The sequence below is a fragment of the Papaver somniferum genome, chromosome 6 (genome assembly GCF_003573695.1).
Source record: "Papaver somniferum cultivar HN1 chromosome 6, ASM357369v1, whole genome shotgun sequence".
Lineage (NCBI taxonomy): Eukaryota > Viridiplantae > Streptophyta > Magnoliopsida > Ranunculales > Papaveraceae > Papaver > Papaver somniferum.
Genome location: NC_039363.1, coordinates 108,674,086 through 108,698,094, shown reverse-complemented (window position 1 = coordinate 108,698,094; position 24,009 = coordinate 108,674,086). Strand labels below are relative to the sequence as shown.

Below are 24,009 nucleotides of genomic sequence, written 5' to 3'. Positions count from 1 at the left end.
TCATAAAAACCCTGATTATTGTTGAGAAGAGTATAGAGAAGATAGAGTGGGTGAAATAGGGTAGGTAATTAAACCCAATTACTGTTTAATTTGGGAATTTGTGTGATTTTGGAAAACCCTAATTTTTGGGGAATTTGGGGATTGTCTGTAAGCTATAAATAGAGCTGGGTGTTGTGTGTTGCAAAAATTATGCCTGGATTAACCAGAGCATCAGTAGAATAGTTTAGTTTGTTATTTCCATGAACTGTAGCTTTGAGGGTTATCAATCTTTTCAATTCCATGATTCTCAATTCAAATGCATTGTTAATTTTAGCTGTTCAGAACTCCAACATGTATTTAATTTGAGTGTGTGATTGTTACAATTTATATCAAGCTCCTATTCATGTTTATGTTAAGTTTGTTCATTGTTAGTGGTGGAAGTTTAGGTTAGAATTCATGTAAATTGAGCTGATTGAGAAATGGAGGAATTTAGTGTCCACTGTTGCTTGTGATTGATTGTGCTGTTAAAAGACAGTCAATGCTAGGAGTAAAACAGTGGACAAGCTTCTTCTCCTTCCATTCCATTTATGTATGCCCTGGAACATAGGCAGGCTAGAACCTCCACCTAGCTCCATTAGGGACAAGGATTTAACCAAAAACAGCCACTTCCTAGCATCTTTCCTGTTCTTCTTTGTTATCTATCTGTTTTTGTGGCTTCTTATCACTGTTTTTATAGCTTTTTTTATAACTGTTTTGTGCCCTGTTCTTCCTTTGCCTTTGGCCCTTGGCCATTGTCTTTGATTTATCACTGCCATGCCATTGTAAATTCGCATCCTTTTTCCATGTGTTGCTTCCATGTATATGCCATTGTCACCTTCACCATCATCATTGTTGTTTGCTGTTTGCTTTTGCCATTGTAAATATCCATGTTTTACCTTGGCCTAGTGCTCTGCTGCCTTGTTTAGCTCCAGCTGCTTTAGGTATTTTTGGCTTTTCTGCCCTTTTCCTTCCCTGGCCTTGCTGCCAGTTCTCCCCCAGCTGCTACTACTTGCTGTTGTTGTTGTTGCTGCTGTGCATTGCTTCTGCTGCTGCTGAAGCCACCACTGCTGCTGCTCCAGGTCCAGTTCAATTCTGGGCTACAAGTCCAGTCATTACAAAAGCCCATTGTATCTGCTTAGAAACCTAAGGCCCAACTCAGTTCAGTTCATTCAGTCTTGGGTTAATCTAGAAGCCCATTGACACTCAAAGCCCAGTGCACTTCAAAGGCCAAGCCTAGTGCACTTCAAGACCAACTGTGCCCAAGCTCGGTTAACTTCATTGTCAAACAAGCCTATAATCCAAAGGTACCCTAAGCCCAAAGCCCAAAAGGCTTCATAGTTAACCAACAACAGTTTAGGAGCCCAAAATAGCTAGAAAACTCCAAAACACTCCCAGTCTCTGTGGATCGACCCGTACTTGCACGAGCTACAACTGACGACCGTGCACTTGCGGTATTACTGTAGGCCCGTTTTTATTGCGCTTAATTTTCACACACCTCCGGGCCCACCAGGACCTCCCTCTGGAACTCCAACCAACACCATAAGCTTATCAAACACACCTCTAGTTCCTCCATTCCTAAGAGTTGAGTAGTCTTCTTCTTGAGCGAGTCTGAGAATGTAGTAGTTCCTTCTCATGTTCCAAATATCCAGTTCAACTCTGTCATTGAATTCCCAGTTGTTGTTGATGAAGTTGCTAACTCTGGATGTTTCAAAACATATATTGCTGCAAAGATTTCCAATGAAACACCATTTTCAGTCTAGAGATTGTTTTTTTCTGACATTCTCTGGGTTTAAGAAAACTTTGGTATAGAGATCTTCTTCAGGCATATTGAGTGATTTGTTCATCTGAGCAACAAGTTTTTCTATGGATGAAGTGGAGGAGTTTGAAGAGGATGCCATTTGTGGAGATAAAATGAGAAAATGTAAGAGGATCCTCCAGTAAATATATTGACCACTGTGTTTTTTGGTGAGATATAGCCAGCAATAATGATGGAGAGATTCAAACCAGGCTTTAATTTGAAAAAGATTTTTCACCTTGTCAGCAAACCAGATGCTTTGTAAGTGTCTGGTTATTTGTGGGTTGTTCTCATGCTAATTCTATATGGATTAGATGGGTACTGGTCAATAGGTGGGGTATAACAATTGCAGTGATTAAATTTTTCCTGGTTGGCTTGTTGTTTCTTCTTTATGCACTTGTGTCAGTATTTTGGCTTGTGGTGACTGTTGTTGGTGTTGATGGCTAATGGGATCTGGCTCGGATTCCTGCGCAATTAAAGGGTTATATTGCTAACTAAGCTGTTAAACATTTTACCTTGTCTTTTCTGTTGGGGGTAGTTGATAGTAATTTGAATTTCATATACTTCAAAGTGCCTGGTAGCATTATCTGTAATCCAAATGGAGCTACTATAATCCAAGTAGGTGATGGTGATGTGAATAACTTTAATTTAAAACTTTTGCACGGGATGGCAGTGGTTCTTGTCGTAATAATATAAGATGATCCGGACATTGTCCTTGTACTTGCAGTTGGGGCAGGCTGAGATAGAGTTGTTGACTCGGACCAGCATGACTAAGAGCAGAGTTTGCCAAAATCTGTTCATGGAAAGGAAATACAGAAAAGCCTTACTCGGCCTAAGAGAGTTAGTGTGGCTTGAGGGTAAATAGGATTGTAGTTTTTTTACCCCTATATTTGTCTGTGAAATTTTGTTTAGCTGTTGCTTATTGTTGATGGGCTTAGTCTTGTTGAACACATTTCCTTCCCCATTGAGCTTTGATTGTAGGCGAATCAGGGAACATTGAGTTATTTGTTGAAGCAGAAACATGCACTCCAAACGTGTGGGAAGCTTGTATCTAGTCCTTGTTGTCCATTTGGTAGAAGAGGGTGTACTGTTGCCCTTTTTTAATAGATTGATGGGTCGTTTCCAACCGATGATGGGCTTTGAAAGCGTGCCAAAAATAAATTCGGCCTCTCCCGCACTCGAGTTAGCTTTCTTCTGAGTGGAGTGAGCACAAGTCATCTTCTGAGTCCGAAGTGTTCTAGAGATCTGTATAATGTTGCATGTCCAACAGATGTACTAAGGTAGGTAGCTGAGTTCAAAACAAACGGTGCCACCTGTTGGAGCCATCATCACACTGTAAAAAATGGTTAGACGTGTGAGAGTGTATAAGCTTCCGGTTATGCTATGATAACCTAGCAGAGGAAAATAAGGTTTAGAAATGCTAAAGTAGAGAGGAGACGGTTGAGTGTTCTGAGAAAAACATTGGGGAGAGACGCAATTTATTGGTGAAACCGTCGAAGTTTATTGAGATTCCCCATATAAAATGGCATTTTCTCTTTGCGGAAGAGTAACCACTTCTTCATTCTCACCAAGACCTCCATCAGAGAAAAAACTGGAAAGATCCAAACCATGTCTGGTGCAAACAAACCAGTTGATCGAAAAGGCAAAAGAAAATTTTCTGAGGTGGAGTCGGAACCATGCATTCACTGGTATCCCTATGAGTATTTGGTGAATTGTTTGCCCATGGGATTGCCTTTCCTCAAGGAATTGAGTCTCCCAATTTCAGAGCAGGATTCGACTGGTATTTGCAAGATATGCAACATAACATAGATGTGAAGATAGAAACTGAGATATTGTTGCACTGTTGTCCTCCCGGTGATGTGCATGAGTTGCTGCTTGATTCGCCTGTGGAAAGACTGAAAGAATTCTTCAAGGCTAATCAAAGAACTCCGGTGAGTCAGAGTACCAATAATCCGTTTATTAGGCCTGAATTGAGCGTTGAACAAGGAGGTTGTAGGATGCCTGGTGCTACCCATCATGGAGGAGGAAGCAGTGCTGCAGAAAATACTGAGCCCGAGAGAAAACCAAAGCGACATGGATCTGATGATGATGATTGGGTCTTGTATGCATATCATCTACGCTTTGGCCCATTTGAAGTGCATGAAGGAGTTGTTGTTGTTGCTGATCGATTTATCGTATCTGGATTGAGCAGGGTTGGATTTCAATCCATCACTTTGTCAGTTGATGCTCAAGCCAAAGTTCGCCAATTGGCTGCTACGCCATGGGGTTAGAGTGAGCCAATGCATTTCCCTGTTCTTGATGTGCTTTGTCCTGCAACTGGTCAGATTGGTCGTGTTATTTTTGCCGGTACTAGTCAAGCAGCCACTAATCCACAAGCCGAGGAGATGCCTTCTCAAGGTTCTGCTGGTGCAGCTGCTGAGAAAGCTGAGGAGGAAGTCGTGGCAGGACGAACTGAAATTTTCAGGCCAACTCGGCGAATGACTCGTAGTCAGACTCGCAGTGTTAGCAGGGGAACACGAAGTCATACTCGGCAACAACAACAGAAGTTGGTGAGTGACTTGAATTTCTGATATTCTTTGTTTTAGGGCTCTGTGGTGGGTATCCTGGTTGTGAATGTGAATGATCTTTCCCACAATCATAAAGAACAGCTTGTTTTTCTTCTTTTTTTGATGTTGAAGGAACTATTTGCTTTCTGTTATTGCTTTGGGTTATAAAACATATATGGATTTTTGGTTTCACAGTAAGTAAAAGAACTTCTTTGTAGTGATAAGTGGGTGTGTGGGTAATGATGGGAGAAATTGCATTGTTTTTATGATGTTCGTTGGTAGCTAGAAATTTCTTAGATTTTGTAGATAAATCAGACCTTAAGAGATGGTATAGCCATTGCATAGAATTTGTAGAAACTGATTGAGTATAGCTATAGAATCATAGATCAAAGATATTGTCATAGTGTAGAGTTTCAGGGAGAGTTGTCTGAGCTCGTTTAGCAAATTGTGATTGAAGATGTAAACTTGACATTTAGTTTGAGCAGCCAAGTTTGATGCTGGATATAGGCTGTTCCATTGAACCCAATTTTTAGTATAACTTCCCAATATTGACAGGTGGAGATTGAGGTAAACTAGAATGCGAAGGGTCTCAGAGAGGACACACATACCTGAATGGTGAGAGTTTATAGATTGTCTTGAGGCAGCAAAAGTTTGAAGATCGTCCGTGTTAATAGAATTAAGGCTGTAATTTCCAGTAGAACGGGATGAGAAATCAGATGAGATTATAGTGATTTGATTATTGCTGCCGGAATAGGTGATTTGTGTGAGTTTTGTGATTTGTGTGATGCAATTACAGCTGCAATGCAAATGTGATTTCTTTGGGTAGTATTCATGATTGCGTTTTGAGAGAGTCAGAAGATATCATCAGAATTTCAGAGGTAGAAAAAAATTTCTGAGGTAGAAAAAACCGGCAAGAACCAGGATAACGGCGGTGAGAAAGAGCCGTTGGGAGAAATGTTGGGAGAAAAGACAGGGAAAAAACGGCCAGAAATAGCCGTTAGAAGAAGAGAGGGGGAGAAATCAGGTGAAAGGAGAGAGGAGAGAGTTTTTTCTTCTCTTTTTTTTTTTTGAGGGAGCACCGATACCTACTTTTTATTAACGGCGGCGAATATTGTTTATATTCGGTCCCTCTAATATCGAGATCCGAATCTCCCAACATTTGCTGTGTAAAAGTAATACTGAAAACTGTCGAGAAATTTTGAAACTTCGCAGTTCTTGCTCTAACAAAAAGATGAAACTTCAGATAAGACACTTAGCCGCCACCACATACTATGTACAAACACAAAACAAAATGCATGTTCATGCCAGTAGAGAGGAACCCTATTTCTTTTTCTTTTCCATCAAACTTTCTTCCCTTTACTTTGCACTTCATAGTTCATACCCGATACCTGTGCTTCCCCTGTGACCCAAATATTCCTTGTAGACTCATCCATCGTCAGCTATTCAAAAAGCTTTGTATGTGCAACTATCTGCCATCACATCACATAGCAAGTTTCAGCAATCTTACCACCTTTGCCACTATTAGAGTCATCCTACAAGTTGATTTATGTCCAGTATTGTTTTTACATCTTCTGCTGTGTTTCTACTTGATGGTGCTGTAACGATTTGTCCCATGTCTGGACCAATGATTCTTTAGATCAAGTGGCAACGACAAGTCATGACCTTCCGCAGTCAACCGGCTTACTAGCTTTGTGAAAGCGCCGCCACTCATCTTTCTTCCACCAATGCGAGAGCTTCGCTTATTATCCATCACAGGCAGAGGATACACTGACAAAGTTTTTGTGCAGCAAGCAGACTGCCAACCTCCTTTACCCCATCTATAGCACTGTTGTAGGGCACCGGTGCACGAGCAAACAGGAGGCAGCATATTAGAGGCGTCAAAATTCACCTGTTTTAGCCCTCTTTGCTCCATCTTCGTCCACTGTTGGTCTTCCTCCTCTTCACCGCTCCCATTACCACACATATACTGCTCATACGTGTTGGCAACTGTGGCATGCTTATTCAAGCCCTCACCTTCTCTCTTAGCCCTCTTTCTTGAAGGCGGCTTTGATGCTGTCATCTCGCTGGATGAAATGACCTTGTTCTCCACTGGTCTCCCACCCGGTCCAGGTTTCAGAGATTCAGGCAAAACAGCTGATAAGGAGGTATTGTCATGCATGTGCATCTGCCTTGGGTTGTATGAAGCTTTGGCCATGTGGTTTTGCTGCATGTGCTGTATCTGGTGCATGTATGTCGTTCCACGTGCAATATCAAACTCTGAGGGGCATGCTGGAGACACGCTACTGCCTATCACAGAAGACTTCAGTTTGTATTTGAGGGCAGCGAAAGCGTTGTCTCGTTCCATCACTGCATTATTCCTCTCAGAAATGGCAGTGTTTCTTTGCATGATTGCTAGATCTCGCTCAGCCAAAGCGGCGTCTTTCTCTGATATAGCCAAATTCCGTTCTCTGATTGCAGTGTCCCTGTCACCTAAGATACTCATGAACTTCATTATCCTTGCCTGGTCATCCTTCATTAGTTGTGGGGGAAGCATAAACTGCACCAGTAAGATAGTGGGAGGATCGAACTATCAGTATTTTGGCAATTTGCCAATGAGTGCTGAAATATATAAAACGATAATTTTCCTTCGCACAGCTTAAGTGTTTCAACAGAACAATATAGAATAGAAGGAGGTCATTAGAGAGTCGATAACAGATGGATCTCTAGTTGCTTCCATACCTGAGGGTGAAACTGTTTGTAAGATTCATGTCTGTGCCTCCCATTACCATGCTGCCCACTGTCATCCATTTTACGAATATCCAAGCAGAACTATGTTGATGCTAGAAGAACTTTCTGCTGTCACATTATAAGTTCAACACACGATGTGATACAACATCAAACGAGCTGGTCGCAAACAAAGAAAAAACGCCAGCAATGTAAATGGTTTTATGAGCTACATAGAAAAGAAAAACCTCCCAAAGATAAGAAGCATGCCTTGGAAAAACCTTAAGCAGGTGCAAATATAAAACCTAAGAAAGCATCCAAAGAAATCTCAGATGGAAATCACTAGTCCCAGCAAATACCATTACGGACCCAGTAAACTTAGATTGCATATCTTCAAAGACGCACATGCCACATGATAGAATACGTAGAACTACAAATAATTGCATGCCTGATGATAGTTGATAGATGGATATTTTGAATACAGAACTTTGTGTAACTGGTATATACAAGTCGAAGTGTTCTGCAGACCTACTATTTACTCATAAGAACATGTCACAACCAATCCAAATCAATTCTAACCAAAAGATTGTTACCATGGTACATGGACCCAAGCAACTACCAATTCTTAGTTTCTATTTGAATGAATCCCGAGGACAAAAATCATAAATTCGGTTTAGGTATTACCCCGGCCCCGGAAAAGTTCTTCAGAACACCACCAATCCAGAAACATTTCATGTCTGTAAAATGCAATTTTTCCAGTCTAACAATATCATGATACATCATGGGATACAAGGGATTGCATATCAGCAAATTTCAATTTCAAATCCAAAGACTGCAGAGGGTACTGAATTTCTAGTCTGTTGCATATACAAAGTAGTACTAACTAAAACACAAAAACCAAATACAACGGGACATGAATACAATTTCACAAGAAACAGATTCTTTCAGTGTTTCATTATTCAATAAATCAAAATCTCAAAAACCTACTGCAATGGGGTTTTGTTGAATTTGATCACGGTAAGAACTAAGAAGGACATTGCAAATAGACCATCAAAAGTAAACTTGCCAAAAACTACTTGATATATGATATTTGATAATCCACAAACATTGACCATAGTAAGTTACATGCATGCTAAGGCTAGCATAAGAAATTCAATTGTATTCAGATAGCAAAAATAAATTCAGCATAGAAGAAGGAAGTCAAGACCTGCAGGCTTCAGAGATACGCTAAGTCAGATAGAGATAGCGAAATACAAAAGAAACCTCCATTAAAGAGAATTAAAGAGAACAAAGAAGAAAACAAGAGCTTACTTCTGAAGCTTCCAGAGACGAGAAGAGAAACCCAACCCAAAAATCCTGCTTGTCGTGGAAATCGCACTATCCTTCTCGTGTCGTTCAGTTATTAAAGTAATATATAACACGGGAAAGAATTACTGCATAAATTTCACTACTTTTTACTATGTTATTTCCCTCGTTTTTGAATGAATGAGCACCGTTGGTTAAGAATCCAACAGTGCAGAATAAAAGGAGACGGTTATTTTTGGTAGTTTAACTTGTACTGAATAATGTGAATTTAAAGTTTATCCCATAAAAACTCTGGAAAATCGAAGAAAGTAGTAGAAGAAGAAATGTGTTGAAACTTCCGAAGCTTATCGTTCATGCTATGCACGTTGAAGCATCTAAGTAGTTAGACTTGTCAAATGAAGTCAATAATGGTGATGCAAAAGTCAAACTTTAAAGGAATGTGCTCAAACATTTCGGACCCAGTGACAGTGTGAAGGGGTTCAACCCCTCCCAATTGGCCATCGGTATCATCCACCCGAATTGAATGCAGAACAGGTTGGTATGGGAAGTTAGTGAATGTAAGCGCTATGGTTGGAATTTCAGACACTAGAGCAAGAACGGAATGAAATAATCATTAAGGAAATCCAGGAAACTGGAACCAAATGAAACTGGAATCGACATTAAACTCTTCATTGCATAACGAACTATGTAAGATGAGTAGATTTTTGTGTTTTATTTTGTAAAGTAACTTGAATTAAATGTAAATGAAATGAGTCCAACTCTACTGTTGTGATATATTAGGTCATTTTGTATGATTGTGTTGCAGCAAAAAATAACAGAATGCTGTATATTTGAAGCTATAAATCGGTATTTCCTGTAAAATATAACAGTCTACAAATGGTTAATGATAATGAATCATACTCGTTACAATCTTCACTTTGAAGAAGAAGCAACTTCAATGGCACTTCCTAGAGGCCATGCAGCTTCAACCAAGGAATTCCCATACTTCACCTGCTTCACTAATGTTATCAGTTGTCTTGGAGCTAGCCCTGTTACATAAATAGAAAGAAATAGAGAGGGTTGAGTGAATGGGGATACGTAGTGGAGAAGTTACTGATTATCTGAATCCATTTGTAATTAACATTGTAATGATTTAACATACCGAATCCATCCGTGAGTAAAGTGTATTGATACATGAGGTCCATGCATATGTATGGGAGATTATCCGCCTCCACATGTGGATAGGTACTCTTAGCATCTGTTAGTTTTGTTGCACAGGCACGCACAGCTGCATCCAGAAAGTCCATGGGCCGAACCTGAGCCGTAGGGAGTTTCGGATTCACAAAACCAGCCTGTAGTTTGAACTATAATCTAAGTTAGGATGCTAACTAGAAAAGGCACTCGAGTGTTCATATGATGTTTGACCAGATTAAGTGGTCTCAACTCTCAAGTATGTTTGGTCATGGACCATTGTTACCTCAGCAGCACGGTCAAAGAAAAATGAAGCAACGAATAAATTTTTCTGTCCATCCCCACCACCACCATTCCATATCCCACCAAATGTGCACTTCATCGCTGTGCACTTTGGTTCATCAATTTTTAGAGCCTTGTAGGCTACTCTCTGGCACTGCTTCACATTGGAGCCAGAAGGAGAAGCTGATGCATCATAGTCGGCTCCACCATATTTGTAAGAACCTTGAGAAAAAAAGAAAAAAGATATCCTCAAAAACTTTCTTTTCACTATGAGCCTGGAATCAGGTCGAATATATATGTATATGTATTTCATCCACCAAGATATAGGTGTTCGCCTGCTTCGTGCATGGCACTTTCCCTTAGAACCTCATGGACTTACGCAAAGCTTTTCTAGACACAGAGCCTATTAAAATTGTGCAGTGAAAGCATTCTAAGTTCAAACTAAACATAACATGGATTTAAGAGCGAGTCGAATAGAATAGGTAGGATACTATAGTTTGTAACAAATTTTGTCTCATGCATACAGTCAGGTTTCTCGGTGTTCTTCTATTTCCTCAGGAAATCGCAGGAAAAGAAACGATAAGTACGACAAAACCCTGTTTATACACATAGGATAGGGATTAGTTTTTCACTTCTTTCAAGCATAGTCCTCCTGACCATGAGAAAAGCGCTTTTCAAGAGCCATTTAAGTTATAAACTTCTGTTTGCTGTTTGGGGGTAAAAGTGGCTCGTGTGTGTATCAGTTTTTGTGAAAAAACAGATTGTACAATCACTGTGGATACTAGAGTGCCTGAGAAATCGTTAGCAGCATACCTTGATAACCGGACAAGATGCAGGGATTGCCAGAGCCATCTCCTGCCTTGAGAATCTCTGCTCTAGCTGCTAGTAATCCATAACGCAAGTAACTGCAACGATAAATCCAAAGCATTTGAAAATGTTATTAGAAACGCTCCCAAAAGGGAAAATCTTCTTGCTACTCAAATCTTACATCATACTCCACCCACACAACAAATCCAAAGATACACAATCCTGGAAGCCATGACATCAATAGTTGCCAAGTAAGATGGATAACCTGTGCACATATAGGTAGTATTTGGTTCCCTTAAGAAACAGTTCCTTCACGTATGCACCCCCATCTGATGGTTTTGGAGCCCTTTCAGCATCCTCAGCTGAGATAGCATATGCCATTTGAACAGATCCACCTCCAAGATCAACTACTCCAACTGTCTTTGTATATTTCTTTCCCAAATTCCCTAGCAGGTAGTTTATAGTAACCTATAAAAACGAGAAGTTACAACCTTACAATCTAATTTGATGCCACGACTATTAAGGATATAAAGAGAACACTTAAAAACATAGGGTAAAATGGATGAAATGCCAACTTGGGCAAGTACCAACACCAAGCCCATCAGATGGAAACTTGACAACATGTCATACTATACAAATCCACATTTTTTAATTACTATTTATCTCAGAGTGTTAACTTGAAGCCCTCGGGATAATTTGCATAGCAATAATTTCAATTAAGTATCTACAAGAGTTTATGTTTAGGCAAACAGATTATTTACCATACTTGTCCAGCATAAAAACATGAAATGAAAATGAAACAAACACCAGAAAAACAATGTTCAAAAAGAAACCAAAAAATCATGGTGTCACAAAGCACGAGAGAAGTGTTTTTACAACATACCCACTGAAACGCACCTTCTTGAGTCCCATCCAAAACGGTTACTGCATCAGGACTTGATTTCAATGTACTATTCTCTCTAAGATAATCTCTTACCTGAAAAACAAATCATACTACCAACTTGTCAAATTTCTCAACATAAAAATACACAAACAAAAACTTCAAAATCAAAAGAAATCAATGTCACTGACTGATTCCAAAATCCTCTCCGATGCATCGCCTTTCAATTGCCTCAAACCCGCTGTTGCCTACAACAAATTTTGGACAACACTAGTATCAAGGATAATTAAAACGGTATAAACGAAGTACAATTCAACCAAGAAAAACAAAATGAACTAAAATTTTACCCCAACTCTAACTGGTGTTTTCCTAAGTAATTCCTTCGGAATCACATTCTCCGCTTTCTCTAACAGAGACTGAAGTGATTCTGCAGCTAAGTATGGATCACTAGCATAAGCACTCAACCCTGGTTTTTTCTACACCAAAATCAAAAAACAATTCAATGCAATTCCAAACCAATTCAAAATCCAAATCTCAAAATAATGACGAAAATCCAACAATACCTGAACGAAGAGTTCGAGATCGTTTCCAATAGGAACAAGATTCAAATTACTATCAAAACAATAGACATGAACTCTACTACCGGAACTACCAGCATCAAAAATGACTGCATAAGATTTAGATCCAGCAGTAACAGGATTTACTTTACGATTAATAATAACATCTTCTTCATTTTGAAATGAATGAGGCATCAAAAACAGAACAAATGTGATTAGAAGTAAAGGCACTGATACTACTAAAATCAATCCTCTAAATCTATACATCTTTTCTGACATTGTTTCTTGTCTATTTCTCCTCATTGTATTCAATTGAAGATGATGATGATAAAATGAAATCCCTAGATTTTCTTCTTTCTCAGACTCTGTCTATCCAGAATTTGGATCTAGAGAACAGAACAGGGTAGAAGAAGAAGAAAAACTGGGAGTTTCATGCGACGATCAAGATTTTTTTTTATTTATATAGGGGTTTTTTCACGCATTGTTTAAGAAGTTGACTTGATTGGTTAAATGGTGAATTTGTTGTGGGGCGTAATGATATTGTGTTTCTGGGGTTCGTTTAAACTTTAATTCGCTTGTTTTTGAAGTTTACACGTGGAGTAAGATTTGGGTAAAGTAGTTCATTTGATTAATCTTGTTTTTGTTTGGGTCCAAGATTATAGCTTGTTTTTGTTTGTGGAGGTGTGCAAGTAAGGATGGATGGAGTCGGTTGCGAAATGTAAGACAACAACCGTATATACAATATCACAGATTGTTCAGTTTTTTCCTTTAAATCCGAAAACAGCAAATAGCCGAATACTACATTACGACTACGGAGCGGGAGATCCTGGGTCCGAGTCCCACCTGAAAGCAAAGACTCGAAGATATAGACAAAGTGTGATGGTTAAATTTTACATCCAGTTCAAGTAGATTACAGACAACTGTAATTCTTGAATCTTTAAAATGGCAGGACCAGGAGAACAGAATAGCCAAAATTCAACTACTAATTTATTTTTTTCCTTCCTTGAACGTTTAACTTTACAAGTGATGTCCAAAACTTATGCAGCCTGGTGCTCCATCTCAGCCTTCATCTCCCTCAAGACCTTGATGGCTATCTCCCTCCTAGCAGCCACTTCCTGAGCTCCCGACGAGCAGCTTTACCCGTCTGCCACATTCAAAAGCTCTGTCAAGAACAAGGAAAAAAAAAAAATCTAAGGAAGAACTGAACAGATCTTAAGAGGCAAAACATTTGGATCTAATGGAATTCTTCCAAATTACTGCCCCGAATTTCAGTATCTCCGATGCAAATCAGATAGGAATCTTTTAGACTACGGTCAGTTCATTTACTAGTTCAGAGTTTTTCCGATAATCAAAATCATCTCTGGTAAATTCGGCAATTTCAGTTCATTTACTGCTTTTTTCTTTTGCTTTGCAATAAGCAACCAAGCCTTTCCAGAAATGGCTTGTTAGTTTTCATGTTTCCCCCAGTCAAGAGTATAAGCACTTGTATCAGCAAGCATCTAATGTACAACATTTAAACAAACGGTATAATTAGTGATAAGGCAGATGCAGTGAACATAGTTAGTTATCAATTTCTTTAAACACTGCGTGAATAAATCTGGTAACTTGCCTGCAGCCTCCATGGCGCCAATCAAAACCTTCTTCTTGGGGATTCTGCCAATGTCAATCTTGATGTCTGTTAACGAGAGCCTCTTGAAGCTCATTTGGCTTCTCACCATATCAGGAGCATCAACAAGTACCTATTCCATTCACAGAAAGTAATAATCAGAACATCTGCAAGTAACACAATGCAAACCAAAAAGTATAAGGTATCCAGTCTTGTTAAGACAACAGGAAACTAGCAGAGTAATCTTACTAAATAGCATAACCAAAATCATTTATTTACCCTTATACAAGTTAGACGGGACCATTTTGACTTATTGGTACTCAAACCTGATATGTGCCAGATTACACAGGACCAAGGAAAAAGAAGTATGGGAAACAAATTTCTGAACCAAACATGCAACAATTCATGTTTGGAGCTACCTGAGAGGATGCAAGCAAGTGGCTGCTGTCTGCTCTTCTCTTGACGCTCCATTCATGTTTGGAGCTACCCGCCTATTTAGATTAGATACAAGCGTAAGGCTGAGTCACATTGATGTATTTCAGCATATTGACCATACGTTATTAGTAAGTTCATTGCTAAATCGACGAAAATCTAATCTACAACTATAGGAGATTGTACTACGATCAGTTATGGAGTCATTCCTCGTAACAATGGAAAATGTCCAAGCTATCAAGCATCTTACTAATTTAACACTACACAATGCCAAAATGCCACTTACCCTTAACTGGGTTCAAGAGTTTTTTTTATGTAACAAGATGATACAGTAAAACCCATCGCAAACCGTTGTACCGGAAAGCATGTAATCACATTATAGAGATAAAAAGCTTACCCTGTTTTGGTCGATGACATCAACAATGACTACAAGTTTACCGTAACATTCTCCGCAGTTAACCAGAGGAACTCTCCCAATCTCGACGTAACGCTTGAAAGGCTACGAAATCAGAAAAAATAACGCCACAAATACGGTTAAACCCTAGTTTGAAAAGTTAAACTAAGCAATCACACACAAGAAAAAACATAAAACCCTAAAATAATGATTTACCAGATTAGATTAGACAATAAGGGAACTTGAGTAGATGTTATACCATTTTGAAATTTCCGGTGGTTGGAATTGGAAAGAAAAAAATAGAGGTCGCTAGTTTTTTTTTTGGATCGTGCATGGATTCGGGATTTGTTCTAACTTTTCATTGTAACAAGAAGGGGACAGCACGTGCATCCCGCACAACTCAATGTTCAAACCGAAATTTACTGAAAGATTAAAATGTTATTAACGAGGGTAAATTCTACTCATTGAGTCATCAACTTGACTTATTTTCTCGGGAAAATATTTTCTTGATGACAAAAATTCTCTTAATCCTCTGAAGATGTCAAACCAAGTTGTTCGTTATATTTGTCGACGTGTATTAATTGCGTATTTTTAATGGCTAAATCTGTTTCTTTATGTTCTTTTCTAATTCGTCATTGATAAAGTGGATGCTCGATTAAACCCACGGGTGTGGGTATGTTGATTAAAATATTGTTATGCTCGGAATGGAATTTACTGAAAGTTTAAAATGTTGTTACACAAGGGAAAGTATTACTCATGGATGGGGCTGCACAACGGGTAGGGTAGGTAGGATATGGCCTATTTCGTCATCCTACCCGCTGATTGGCGGGTAAAAAAAATTTTACCCGTCACTAAACGGTTAAGTTCCTACCCGACCCACTAATTGGCGGGTCGGGTAGGATAAGGTGGCGGGTATAACCGTTTTTTTTTTTTTTAGTTTTCTATATTACATCCGTATTTCGCTCATCCACTGGTACCACCGCCCCTTCCATGTCCAGGCGAGGAGCATGGACAGTTTTCATCTTCGATCAGGTAACGATCACCTCATTTTTAACATGTAAACGTACACAGAGATCAAACTCAACCTTAAACATGTAAGTATATGCTTGTTGGTGTTGTAGGTTGTGACATATGTGATACTAGTAGCAGGATCTGTATCAGCAGAGGTAGTTTACTTGGCTAACAAAGGTGATGTTGCTGTGACATGGAGTGAAGCCTGTGGGTCGTATGGTGGATTCTGTAAAAAGGCAACAGTGTCTATCGGGATTACCTTTTCAGTTGTCGGTTTTTACGTGATTCTTTCACTCATTTCTTCCGACAGACTTTTCAGTAAGTACGACGCTCCCAGCATTTCCTCCACCGCTGCTTCGTCGTACCCCAGAAACAAGCAGGATCAAGAAATGGCAGCTGCTTTCCCAGCTTAACAAAATTGTACCCGTACTAAACATAAAAGAATCGTTGTTATAAAGTTAAGGTATAAATTCTAATGTCGCACATCAGTTCACCAAGGTCGACAATGGTTAGTATAAGAACAACCACATGGAAGAGTATATGAATCCTTCTAACGGCAAAGATGATCAATAATAGAAAGATCAACGGCTACTAACGGCTGTTAGATAAATAGGCGGGTAGGCGGGTAGGGTAGGATAATTTCGAGCTTTATCCGTCACCCTACCCATCTAACGGCGGTTAAGAAAATCTTTACCCGTTACCCTACACGCCAAATAGTGGGTAGGATAGGATACGGTTAAAAAACTGGCAGGTAGGGTAGGATTGGCGGATATGGGTAGGGTATGTGCACCCCTATTGGGGACTATTAAAGCACAAGCCTCATGGAGGAGTCCATGGATTATGGAGGATAAGTAAGAAATTAAAAGGAAGATTAGAGGTCATAATAGGAGAATGGCAATTAGGGTAAAAAAAGAGGTTTTGGAAACATGTGACATAATTTCATGGAAATAAGAAGTTTTGGGAATATCTATAAGAGATTCTCCAATGGTCATGTGGTCTGCTTCATATGTGGCATTGTGGGAATACATCCTTCAACATATATTCCAACAATTATTGCTAAATATAAGGAATAAAAAAAATCTCTTTCCAATCGATTCGCAATATCTCCGTTTCTTTGCCTAGCTGGATGTATATATTTGTTATGAACATTTTATTCGATAAAAAAAAATCATTTTGCTGAAGGAAAACTCCATCTATTCCATCATATTGTCACATTCACCTGTGCCTGTTTCTGTCGTTATACCTCAAGCACATAAATATAAAATCCATACATATGAAGTCAATTCCCTTATATATTTTAAAGATTTACAAACTTGGTCTTAGTTTCTTAGATTATACAACCGGTTCAGAATCAGAAAAGTGAACAGATACTATCAGATTCTCCTTAACACAATAGGGTGGGTTCAACCTTGAGTGATGATATTATCTGATTCTCTGCATCATCTACAACAAAATAACTATAAAAGAGAGAACATCAAAAGAATTAATTGATGAAATTTAATTTATTAATCTTTGATGGAGATTCAATTAACCTTGAGCTATTAGTCATCAATGGAGAATCATAAAATAGTTCCTGATTGATTCACATCAGATAGTCTAATGGTGATGGATGAAAAACGAGATAGAATGAGAACAAGGGGAAGAAAAAATTTCGAAAGAAAAAGGGAAACAATTCGCTAATCTATATTTGATTTTTGATTAAAAATCCTTTTAATAAATTAAATCTATTTTTAGTATAGAAATGTTGATTAGGATCAATACAATTCTCCTAGTAAACCTCTGAAACTAGAGGTTGAGTTATAGGATGTCTATAAAAGAACATGCCATGTCATCTCCATATTAATTGAAGAGGTTAGAGTTGGAGAATGATTTTAGGAAATATGAATGTGTATCCCATGTGGATGAAGACTTTTCCTCTCACACATATTCCATTGGAGAGGCTCTGAATAAGGAAAGGAAATACAATATAGGGGGTCTCTTTCTCAACCTTTCTCTCTCCACTATTGGGGATTTGAGTGTGTTGTGGTTAGGACTAGGCCCTCGAGACTATTCTTATTTTCACCCACAAATATCCATCCTAATTATTTTAAGTGTATATTTTATTTGTGAATATGTCAAGTTATTTCATCTAACGATGGAAAATGAGTGCTTATTTTGTAAGTTATCTTAACTTGATCCTCAATTCGAATTTCATCTAACGATGAACATTTCTTGCTTGATTACAAAGCTACCTTAGCTTATATCGTAGCAACTTTCCATCTTGAAAGTCTATATAAGGAAAAGCTCATGCATATGGGAAAACTTAATCCCAACACTTTCATGTGTCCTAGTTGCAAACTAGAGTCGACTCTCTCTTAACCTAGGTTTTCAGTTCTTCTGAGAAACATAATTAGGTTTAACGACTTAAATACTTCGCTAAGGGATTCGTGGAGACAGGTCCGACTATTTTATCTTTGATAGTTCGTGTATCCTGATCTTGATAATTTTTATCGAGTTTTACTCAGGCAGGAAAGATTGATATAAATCACAAAGTTATTCTTCTCTGACTTTGTACGACTATAAAATTCTTAATTGGTATCCAGTTGTTGTTTTTTCTTGTGAGGTGAATAATAATCTAGGCTGCTCTTCGGGAGTCGTACATACCAAATTTTGAGGTTTGCTGAACTTTACATTTATTGCAAACAATTTCCTATCTCACTTGATCTAACGATCAAATGAAAATCAAAATAGGCTCATATGTGGGAGACATATTGGTTTATAAGTCTTCGCTCGGGTTGAAGCAACTTCTAGGATGTAAAGGACGTTAGATAGGGGAATCAATTTCACAGAGACTTGTGAGATTCAAGAGGTGTAAGGAGCGTGACTACATCTGAAACGATGTGACAATGGGTTTGGTCTAACTACATTCCAGTCCTAAGTTATTCGTAGTAGGCTAGTGTCTGTAGCATCTTAATACAGTTTGGTGTTCAATCTGGACTAGGTCCCGTTTTCAAAATCACACAAGCCCTAAAGTGTACGTGACTGTGAAAATTGGTTTTGCCTATTGGGACCAGTTCTACCTTGGCTCCCGACATAAGTTAGGATCGGTTCTACCCTGACTCTCAATACAGGTAGGGATAGGTTCAACATTGACTCCCAACATAAGTTAGGATCGGATTTACCTTGATTCCTTATATAGGTTAGGATCGGTCATTCCTTAGATCTTCAATGAAAACTGAATCTTTAATCCTAGTTGAAAACGCAGGGGATACCAAATACACCACCAACTTTTTCGTTCGGCAACCTGTAAACAAAACTTAATATAATAGCAAGTAGATCAACCTGTATATAAAGTTTATATCTCAACCTCTACTCAATCAGTATGTATATAAATACATGGTCCTTGAACCTGATTGTTAAGCAGAGTACTTGGACGAAAAATGATTTTTATTTAGGTACACCACTGTTTTTTCGATAGGGCTAAATCGTTTAATTATCAGATCATGCTATAAAAGGTTTATAGTAGAGTTCAAGGTTGGAAAGCAAAATTTCTTTCGCAAGCAGGTATAACAACTCTTATAAAGTCTGTAACTAGTGTTATGCCTGTGTTTTAAATGATGTGCTTCTCTCTCCCTAAAAAAACCTTGGATAGAGTTGATGCTCTTCAAAGAGAGTTTTAGTGGAAAAAAATAAAAACAATAGAAGAATTTATATCAAGGCGTGTGACTCCGTTTGTATAAGCAAAGCCAGTGGTGGTTTAGGTATTAAACCCCCCCCCCCTTCTTGCTCGTGCGGTCAATCATACATGTCCCGGCAGATGCTGATCGAAATTGCAGCCAAGGACCATTAGTGGCATCTAGTTGTTGATACCGAAAAAATGAAGTTTCGTAAATAAGCCTATATTCACACAACAAATCTCTTACGACATAGCGGTAAAGATAAATACCCATTATTGTCTTATAGGTTTTAAATTATTTGGTATCCTTATTGTTAGAGCTATGCTCGGTCGAACTCGCAAGTGTTGCTATCTCAAGCTTATTTGTCAAGTTTAGTTGCAAAAACTATAAGTCTTGATTTATAGTCTACTTATAGCTAAGTCTCGGACTAGGATAGTAAGTGTGGTTGAGCTCTAGACTCCACGGCGTTCATCATGCAAAAACGAAGAAATACTCAAGGAACCGGTGGAACTTCATCAACAAAAAGGTATGTGGAGCCTTGAACTTATCTATCACTCAAAAGTCTATCTACTCTATCTCCTGTCTTGAGACAAAAGTCGTATTGCTATATAGACTTCGATTATACACATTTGTTATTTCGAGCCGAGTTTATCTCGCCTATCTATTTATCGAAATATGTGTTGGTAAGCTTTCGCTTTGGCCAAGTTCATCTTTACTCGTGGCGAAAGTCATGTTGATCATTTCAATAACTTGAAAATCGCTTTGATGAAAAATAGTTTGTGAATAACAACTATATAACATCCTTTAAGAATGTTTCAATAATTGAAATGAGAGTTTAGAACATATAACCTTGAATATATATAAACATTGTATGTGAACTCATACTTGTGTAAGTCCAAAATCCTTGAACCAAAGTATGCATACTTTAATGGTTTAGGATGTCTGGAGCTAAGTCCGGGTACCTGTACGCATACTGGCGGAAGTTCACATCCCGTGAATTTTTGTTGGAGTTTGTGAACCAAAAACAAGCCAAGTCCGAATACTTAAGTATGCATACCGGTATGCATACTTAAGTGGGTTATTTTATAAAAGCGGTTTATTCGTGAACCAAGACATTTATAAATCAAGGACCGTGGCTATAATGTTCATGAATCGATTCGAGTGAATCAAAATTTTTTTTGCTTCGATTGTGTCTTGTATACTTCTATGAGATCTAAGCAATCGAACAACTCTCTAACTAGTTCATTTGAGTCATTTGAACTAGCTATGGTGAAGATGAATAAGGTTGATATGAAAGTGCTCATATGGCTAACCATTGGTTAACTATTGTTGAACCAATTAGGAGTACACGTTTAGGTACGGTTACTCAAACCTAACTGAAGTTACATTTTATTTGTGTATAACAAGCTAAGTTCGATCTAACGGTTGAAAAATATTAGCTTGAATCTAATCAGGTTTTCATCTAACGGTGAATATTGATTGCTTTATTACCAAGGTAACTTAGATTTCAAACCCAGATTTGGATACTATATAAAGGAGAACCCTAGCAACTGGGAAACCTAATCCCCACACCTTCTGTGTGATACTAGTTGTATAAGCTAGAGTCGATTCTCCTTTAACCTTAGGTTTCTCTCGAGACCCTGTAGGTTAACGACTTGAAGACTTCATTGGGATTGTGAAGCCAGACCCAACTATTTTCTCTGTAGTTGCGTGATCTGATTTTGTTGTTTCTATCGTATTTGAGTACAATCGTAAGATTGGTTTAAGATTAATTTCTCTGATAGGAAAGATAGAAAAGTAGTCACAAACACCTTCGTCTCATTGTTTGTGATTCCACAATATCATGTTTCACTAGTCGATTAAGATTATTGTGAGATGATTGATATTTCTAGGATGTTCTTTGGAAACATAAGTCTGGTATACCAATTGGTTCATGTTCACCTTGATTTATCAAAAGACGGAACAAACTCGTAGGTATTTTTATGGGAGACAGATTTATCTATTCTTGTAGACTTTTCTGTGTGAGATATATTTGTTTATTAAATTCTTCGAATTTTGGTCGTAGCAACTCTTAGTTGTGGGTGAGATCAACTAAGGGAATCAAGTGCGTAGTATCCTGCTGGGATCAGAGACGTAAGGAGCGCAACTGTACCTTGGATTAATGTGAGATTGATTGGGGTTCAACTACAGTCCAGACCGAAGTTAGTTTGTAGTAGGCTAGTGTCTGTAGCGGCTTAATACATTGTGTGTTCAATCTGGACTAGGTCCCAGGGTTTTTCTGCATTTGCGGTTTCCTCGTTAACAAAACTTTTGGTGTCTTTGTTATTTCTTTTCCGCATTATATTTTGTTATCTAATTGAAATATCACAGGTTGTGCGTTGTATCAATTAATTGGTAAATCCAACCTTTGGTTGTTGATTGAAATTGATTGATCCTTGAATATTGGTCTTTGATACCGTTCAAGTTATTTCTCTTGTATTCAATCAGGCTCGCAAATTCCTATTTGTTTGAGTGATGATTGAATCGAGAAATTGAGATGTAAATCTTTGATATACTTTTTATTAAGATTGACTCTGACTGTCGAGTTGATTCTCTTAAAAGTATATTGGAGTTAGTCCATACAGATTTCTAAGCGAAATATTGGGTGAGGTTGTTAGACCCCCACTTTTTCAATTGGTGTCAGAGCTGGCAAACACGTTTAAAGACCTCACAAGTCTGTGTTTGTAGCGATCTGACTATATGGACAATAAAGTCTCTATAAATGCTTCACCAGGATTAAATTCTGATCGTAGAGAAAGTTCTGAAAAACTTATTATTCTCCAGAAAAAGTTGGATGAACAAATCCGGATCAACTCTGATCTTGTTGAAAAAATTGCAATGTATAAGGATTTGAAATCTGTCAAAATTCCTTCAATGTATTTGAATAACTCTGTTTATTCTTCCCTAAAGAATTGTCGTAAGTCAGATGATAAACGAGGCTTAGGCTTTGTGAAACCTGATGGGACTCAGAACTTCTCAAACGAGATTAAAGATGTTGGTCCATGTATGTTCCGTGACTCTTACAATCACTTTCAACATGCATGTATGTCCTTCCGAAATTTTTTAAAAGTTGCAAGTAATCTTCATAAGAAAGTTGAAAAACTGTCTACTTCTCTAAAAGGATGTACAAAACTAACAAGAAATTCTAAACAGGATAGTAGTGTTAGTATGAGAGCTTTTACTTTAAAATAAACATCACCCTTTCAATGGTTTCTTGACAGTGGATGTAGCCGACATATGACTGGTGATATCTCGTGGTTTGTAACCTCAAGCGACTATGCAGGAGGTCCGGTAACATTTGGAGATGGGATTTGCTTCTACATAAGCAAGAAAGGGACGATAAAACTTCCCGGTGTTCCTGAAATTCATGATGTAGTATACGTTAAAGGTATGACTGCAAATCTTCTTTCTATTAGTCAAATCTGTGACAAATGCCATAGAGTTGTCTCCAATGCGAATGGATGTGACATTATAGACAAAGCTTTCAGGGGACTCGTGGTAAAAACAACTGTTATCTTCTGGATACTCAGTTCAGTAACTGTTGCAATTTGACTAAGGTGGAATCTACACATCTTTGGCATGACCGTTTTGGTCACATAAATTGTCGTCTTTTAACTAAGATCATTAATAAAGAACTTGTTAGAGGCGTTCCCAAAATCAATGCAAAGATCGATGGTGTATGTAGTGCCTGTCAAAAGAGTAAACAAACTAAAGTTCGCCATAAATCATCTCGAGATATTCTCACTAAAGCTCCACTTGATTTAATTCATATGGACCTCTTCGGACCTATTCAACAAACCACGGTTGCGGGTAAGAAGTATGCTTCGGTTATGGTAGATGATTACACCAGATTCACTTGAGTAGCATTTCTATCTCATAAGAATGAAACCCTTGGTGAATTCAAGATTATTGTGAATAGAATCCAAAACGAACAAGGTAGCAAACTAAAGAAAATTAGAAGCGACCGTGGAACTGAATTCAAGGACACTAAGGTGTTTGAATTTTGTGACAAACTTGGGATTATTCAACAATGCTCACCACCTATTACTCCTCAAGCTAATGGAGTTGCAGAAAGAAAGAATAAGAACATTCAGGAAATGGCCAGGGTAATGCTCCATAACAAAAGCTTACCTTTAAGGTGGGGAGAAGTTTCCTTCACAGCATGTTATTTGATCAACCGTGTTTACTTACAATATAAAACCCTAAATACTCCTTATGAGTTGTGGTACGGTAGAAAACCAAGCTTACACTATCTCAGAGTGATCGGAAGTAAGTGTTACATCCTAAAAGATCGAGAACAAAGAGGAAAATTTGATACTAAAAGTGATGAAGGTATCTTTCTTGGCTATGCCTCTGATAGTCGTGGTTTTCGAGTGTTTAATCTCAGAACCCTAGTTCCGATGGAGTATGCTAATGTTATCATTGATGATATTAGTAATTTTCATCATGATAATCCTCCTGCTGAATTGCCTCCAACTGAGAAAATTGGAGGATTATGCTAATGTTATCATTGATGATATTAGTAATTTTCATCATGATAATCCTCCTGCTGAATTGCCTCCAACGAAATCCCATAATCAGTTGAAGTCATCCCAACAGTTACTGATCCTGATATTTCTAGTGACGAGCAGAAGAACATTGACCAGGCTGCTCTTGTTGAACAAGAACGTGTCCCTCCTCGACACCTCTGGGTTCAAAGGAATCACGATCCCAACAATATTATTGGAGGTACAGATTCTACTGCTAAGACAAGAGGACAACTTCAAAATATTTGCAATTTTGGTTGTTATCTTTCACAAGTAGAACCG

General features: G+C 38.2%; 4 protein-coding genes across 6 annotated transcripts; 1 reads left to right on the top strand and 3 right to left on the bottom strand.

Moving 5' to 3' along the window:
• Nucleotides 1-5,522: 5,522 nt before the first annotated feature.
• Nucleotides 5,523-8,439, bottom strand: LOC113286027 (protein BASIC PENTACYSTEINE6-like). Of its 2 annotated transcripts, none has more exons than XM_026534752.1 (3): nucleotides 8,374-8,439; nucleotides 7,078-7,191; nucleotides 5,523-6,895 (listed from the first exon to the last, which is right to left on the bottom strand). In XM_026534752.1, the coding sequence occupies exons 2-3, from the start codon at nucleotides 7,144-7,146 to the stop codon at nucleotides 5,942-5,944; spliced, it is 1,023 nt and encodes a 340-aa protein (XP_026390537.1). In that variant the 5' UTR covers nucleotides 7,147-7,191; nucleotides 8,374-8,439; the 3' UTR covers nucleotides 5,523-5,941. The 2 variants fall into 2 exon arrangements, with proteins under 2 accessions (XP_026390537.1, XP_026390536.1); XM_026534751.1 differs by having other exon boundaries at nucleotides 7,078-7,242; nucleotides 8,374-8,428.
• Nucleotides 8,440-9,119: 680 nt separating this feature from the next.
• On the bottom strand, nucleotides 9,120-12,507 carry LOC113288802 (apyrase 2-like). Of its 2 annotated transcripts, none has more exons than XM_026537926.1 (9): nucleotides 12,070-12,507; nucleotides 11,854-11,982; nucleotides 11,698-11,754; nucleotides 11,510-11,602; nucleotides 10,892-11,094; nucleotides 10,633-10,724; nucleotides 9,824-10,041; nucleotides 9,509-9,710; nucleotides 9,120-9,395 (listed from the first exon to the last, which is right to left on the bottom strand). In XM_026537926.1, the coding sequence occupies exons 1-9, from the start codon at nucleotides 12,364-12,366 to the stop codon at nucleotides 9,280-9,282; spliced, it is 1,407 nt and encodes a 468-aa protein (XP_026393711.1). In that variant the 5' UTR covers nucleotides 12,367-12,507; the 3' UTR covers nucleotides 9,120-9,279. The 2 variants fall into 2 exon arrangements, with proteins under 2 accessions (XP_026393711.1, XP_026393712.1); XM_026537927.1 differs by having other exon boundaries at nucleotides 9,509-9,698; nucleotides 12,070-12,505.
• A 692-nt stretch (nucleotides 12,508-13,199) lies between these two features.
• LOC113291293 (60S ribosomal protein L14-2-like) lies at nucleotides 13,200-14,798 on the bottom strand. The gene is made up of 5 exons (XM_026540845.1): nucleotides 14,755-14,798; nucleotides 14,499-14,600; nucleotides 14,089-14,160; nucleotides 13,673-13,802; nucleotides 13,200-13,225 (listed from the first exon to the last, which is right to left on the bottom strand). The coding sequence occupies exons 1-5, from the start codon at nucleotides 14,755-14,757 to the stop codon at nucleotides 13,200-13,202; spliced, it is 333 nt and encodes a 110-aa protein (XP_026396630.1). The 5' UTR covers nucleotides 14,758-14,798.
• A 654-nt stretch (nucleotides 14,799-15,452) lies between these two features.
• LOC113286026 (CASP-like protein 2A1) lies at nucleotides 15,453-15,963 on the top strand. Its single transcript, XM_026534750.1, has 2 exons — nucleotides 15,453-15,527; nucleotides 15,617-15,963. The coding sequence occupies exons 1-2, from the start codon at nucleotides 15,486-15,488 to the stop codon at nucleotides 15,917-15,919; spliced, it is 345 nt and encodes a 114-aa protein (XP_026390535.1). The 5' UTR covers nucleotides 15,453-15,485; the 3' UTR covers nucleotides 15,920-15,963.
• The last annotated feature ends 8,046 nt before the right edge of the window (nucleotides 15,964-24,009 follow it).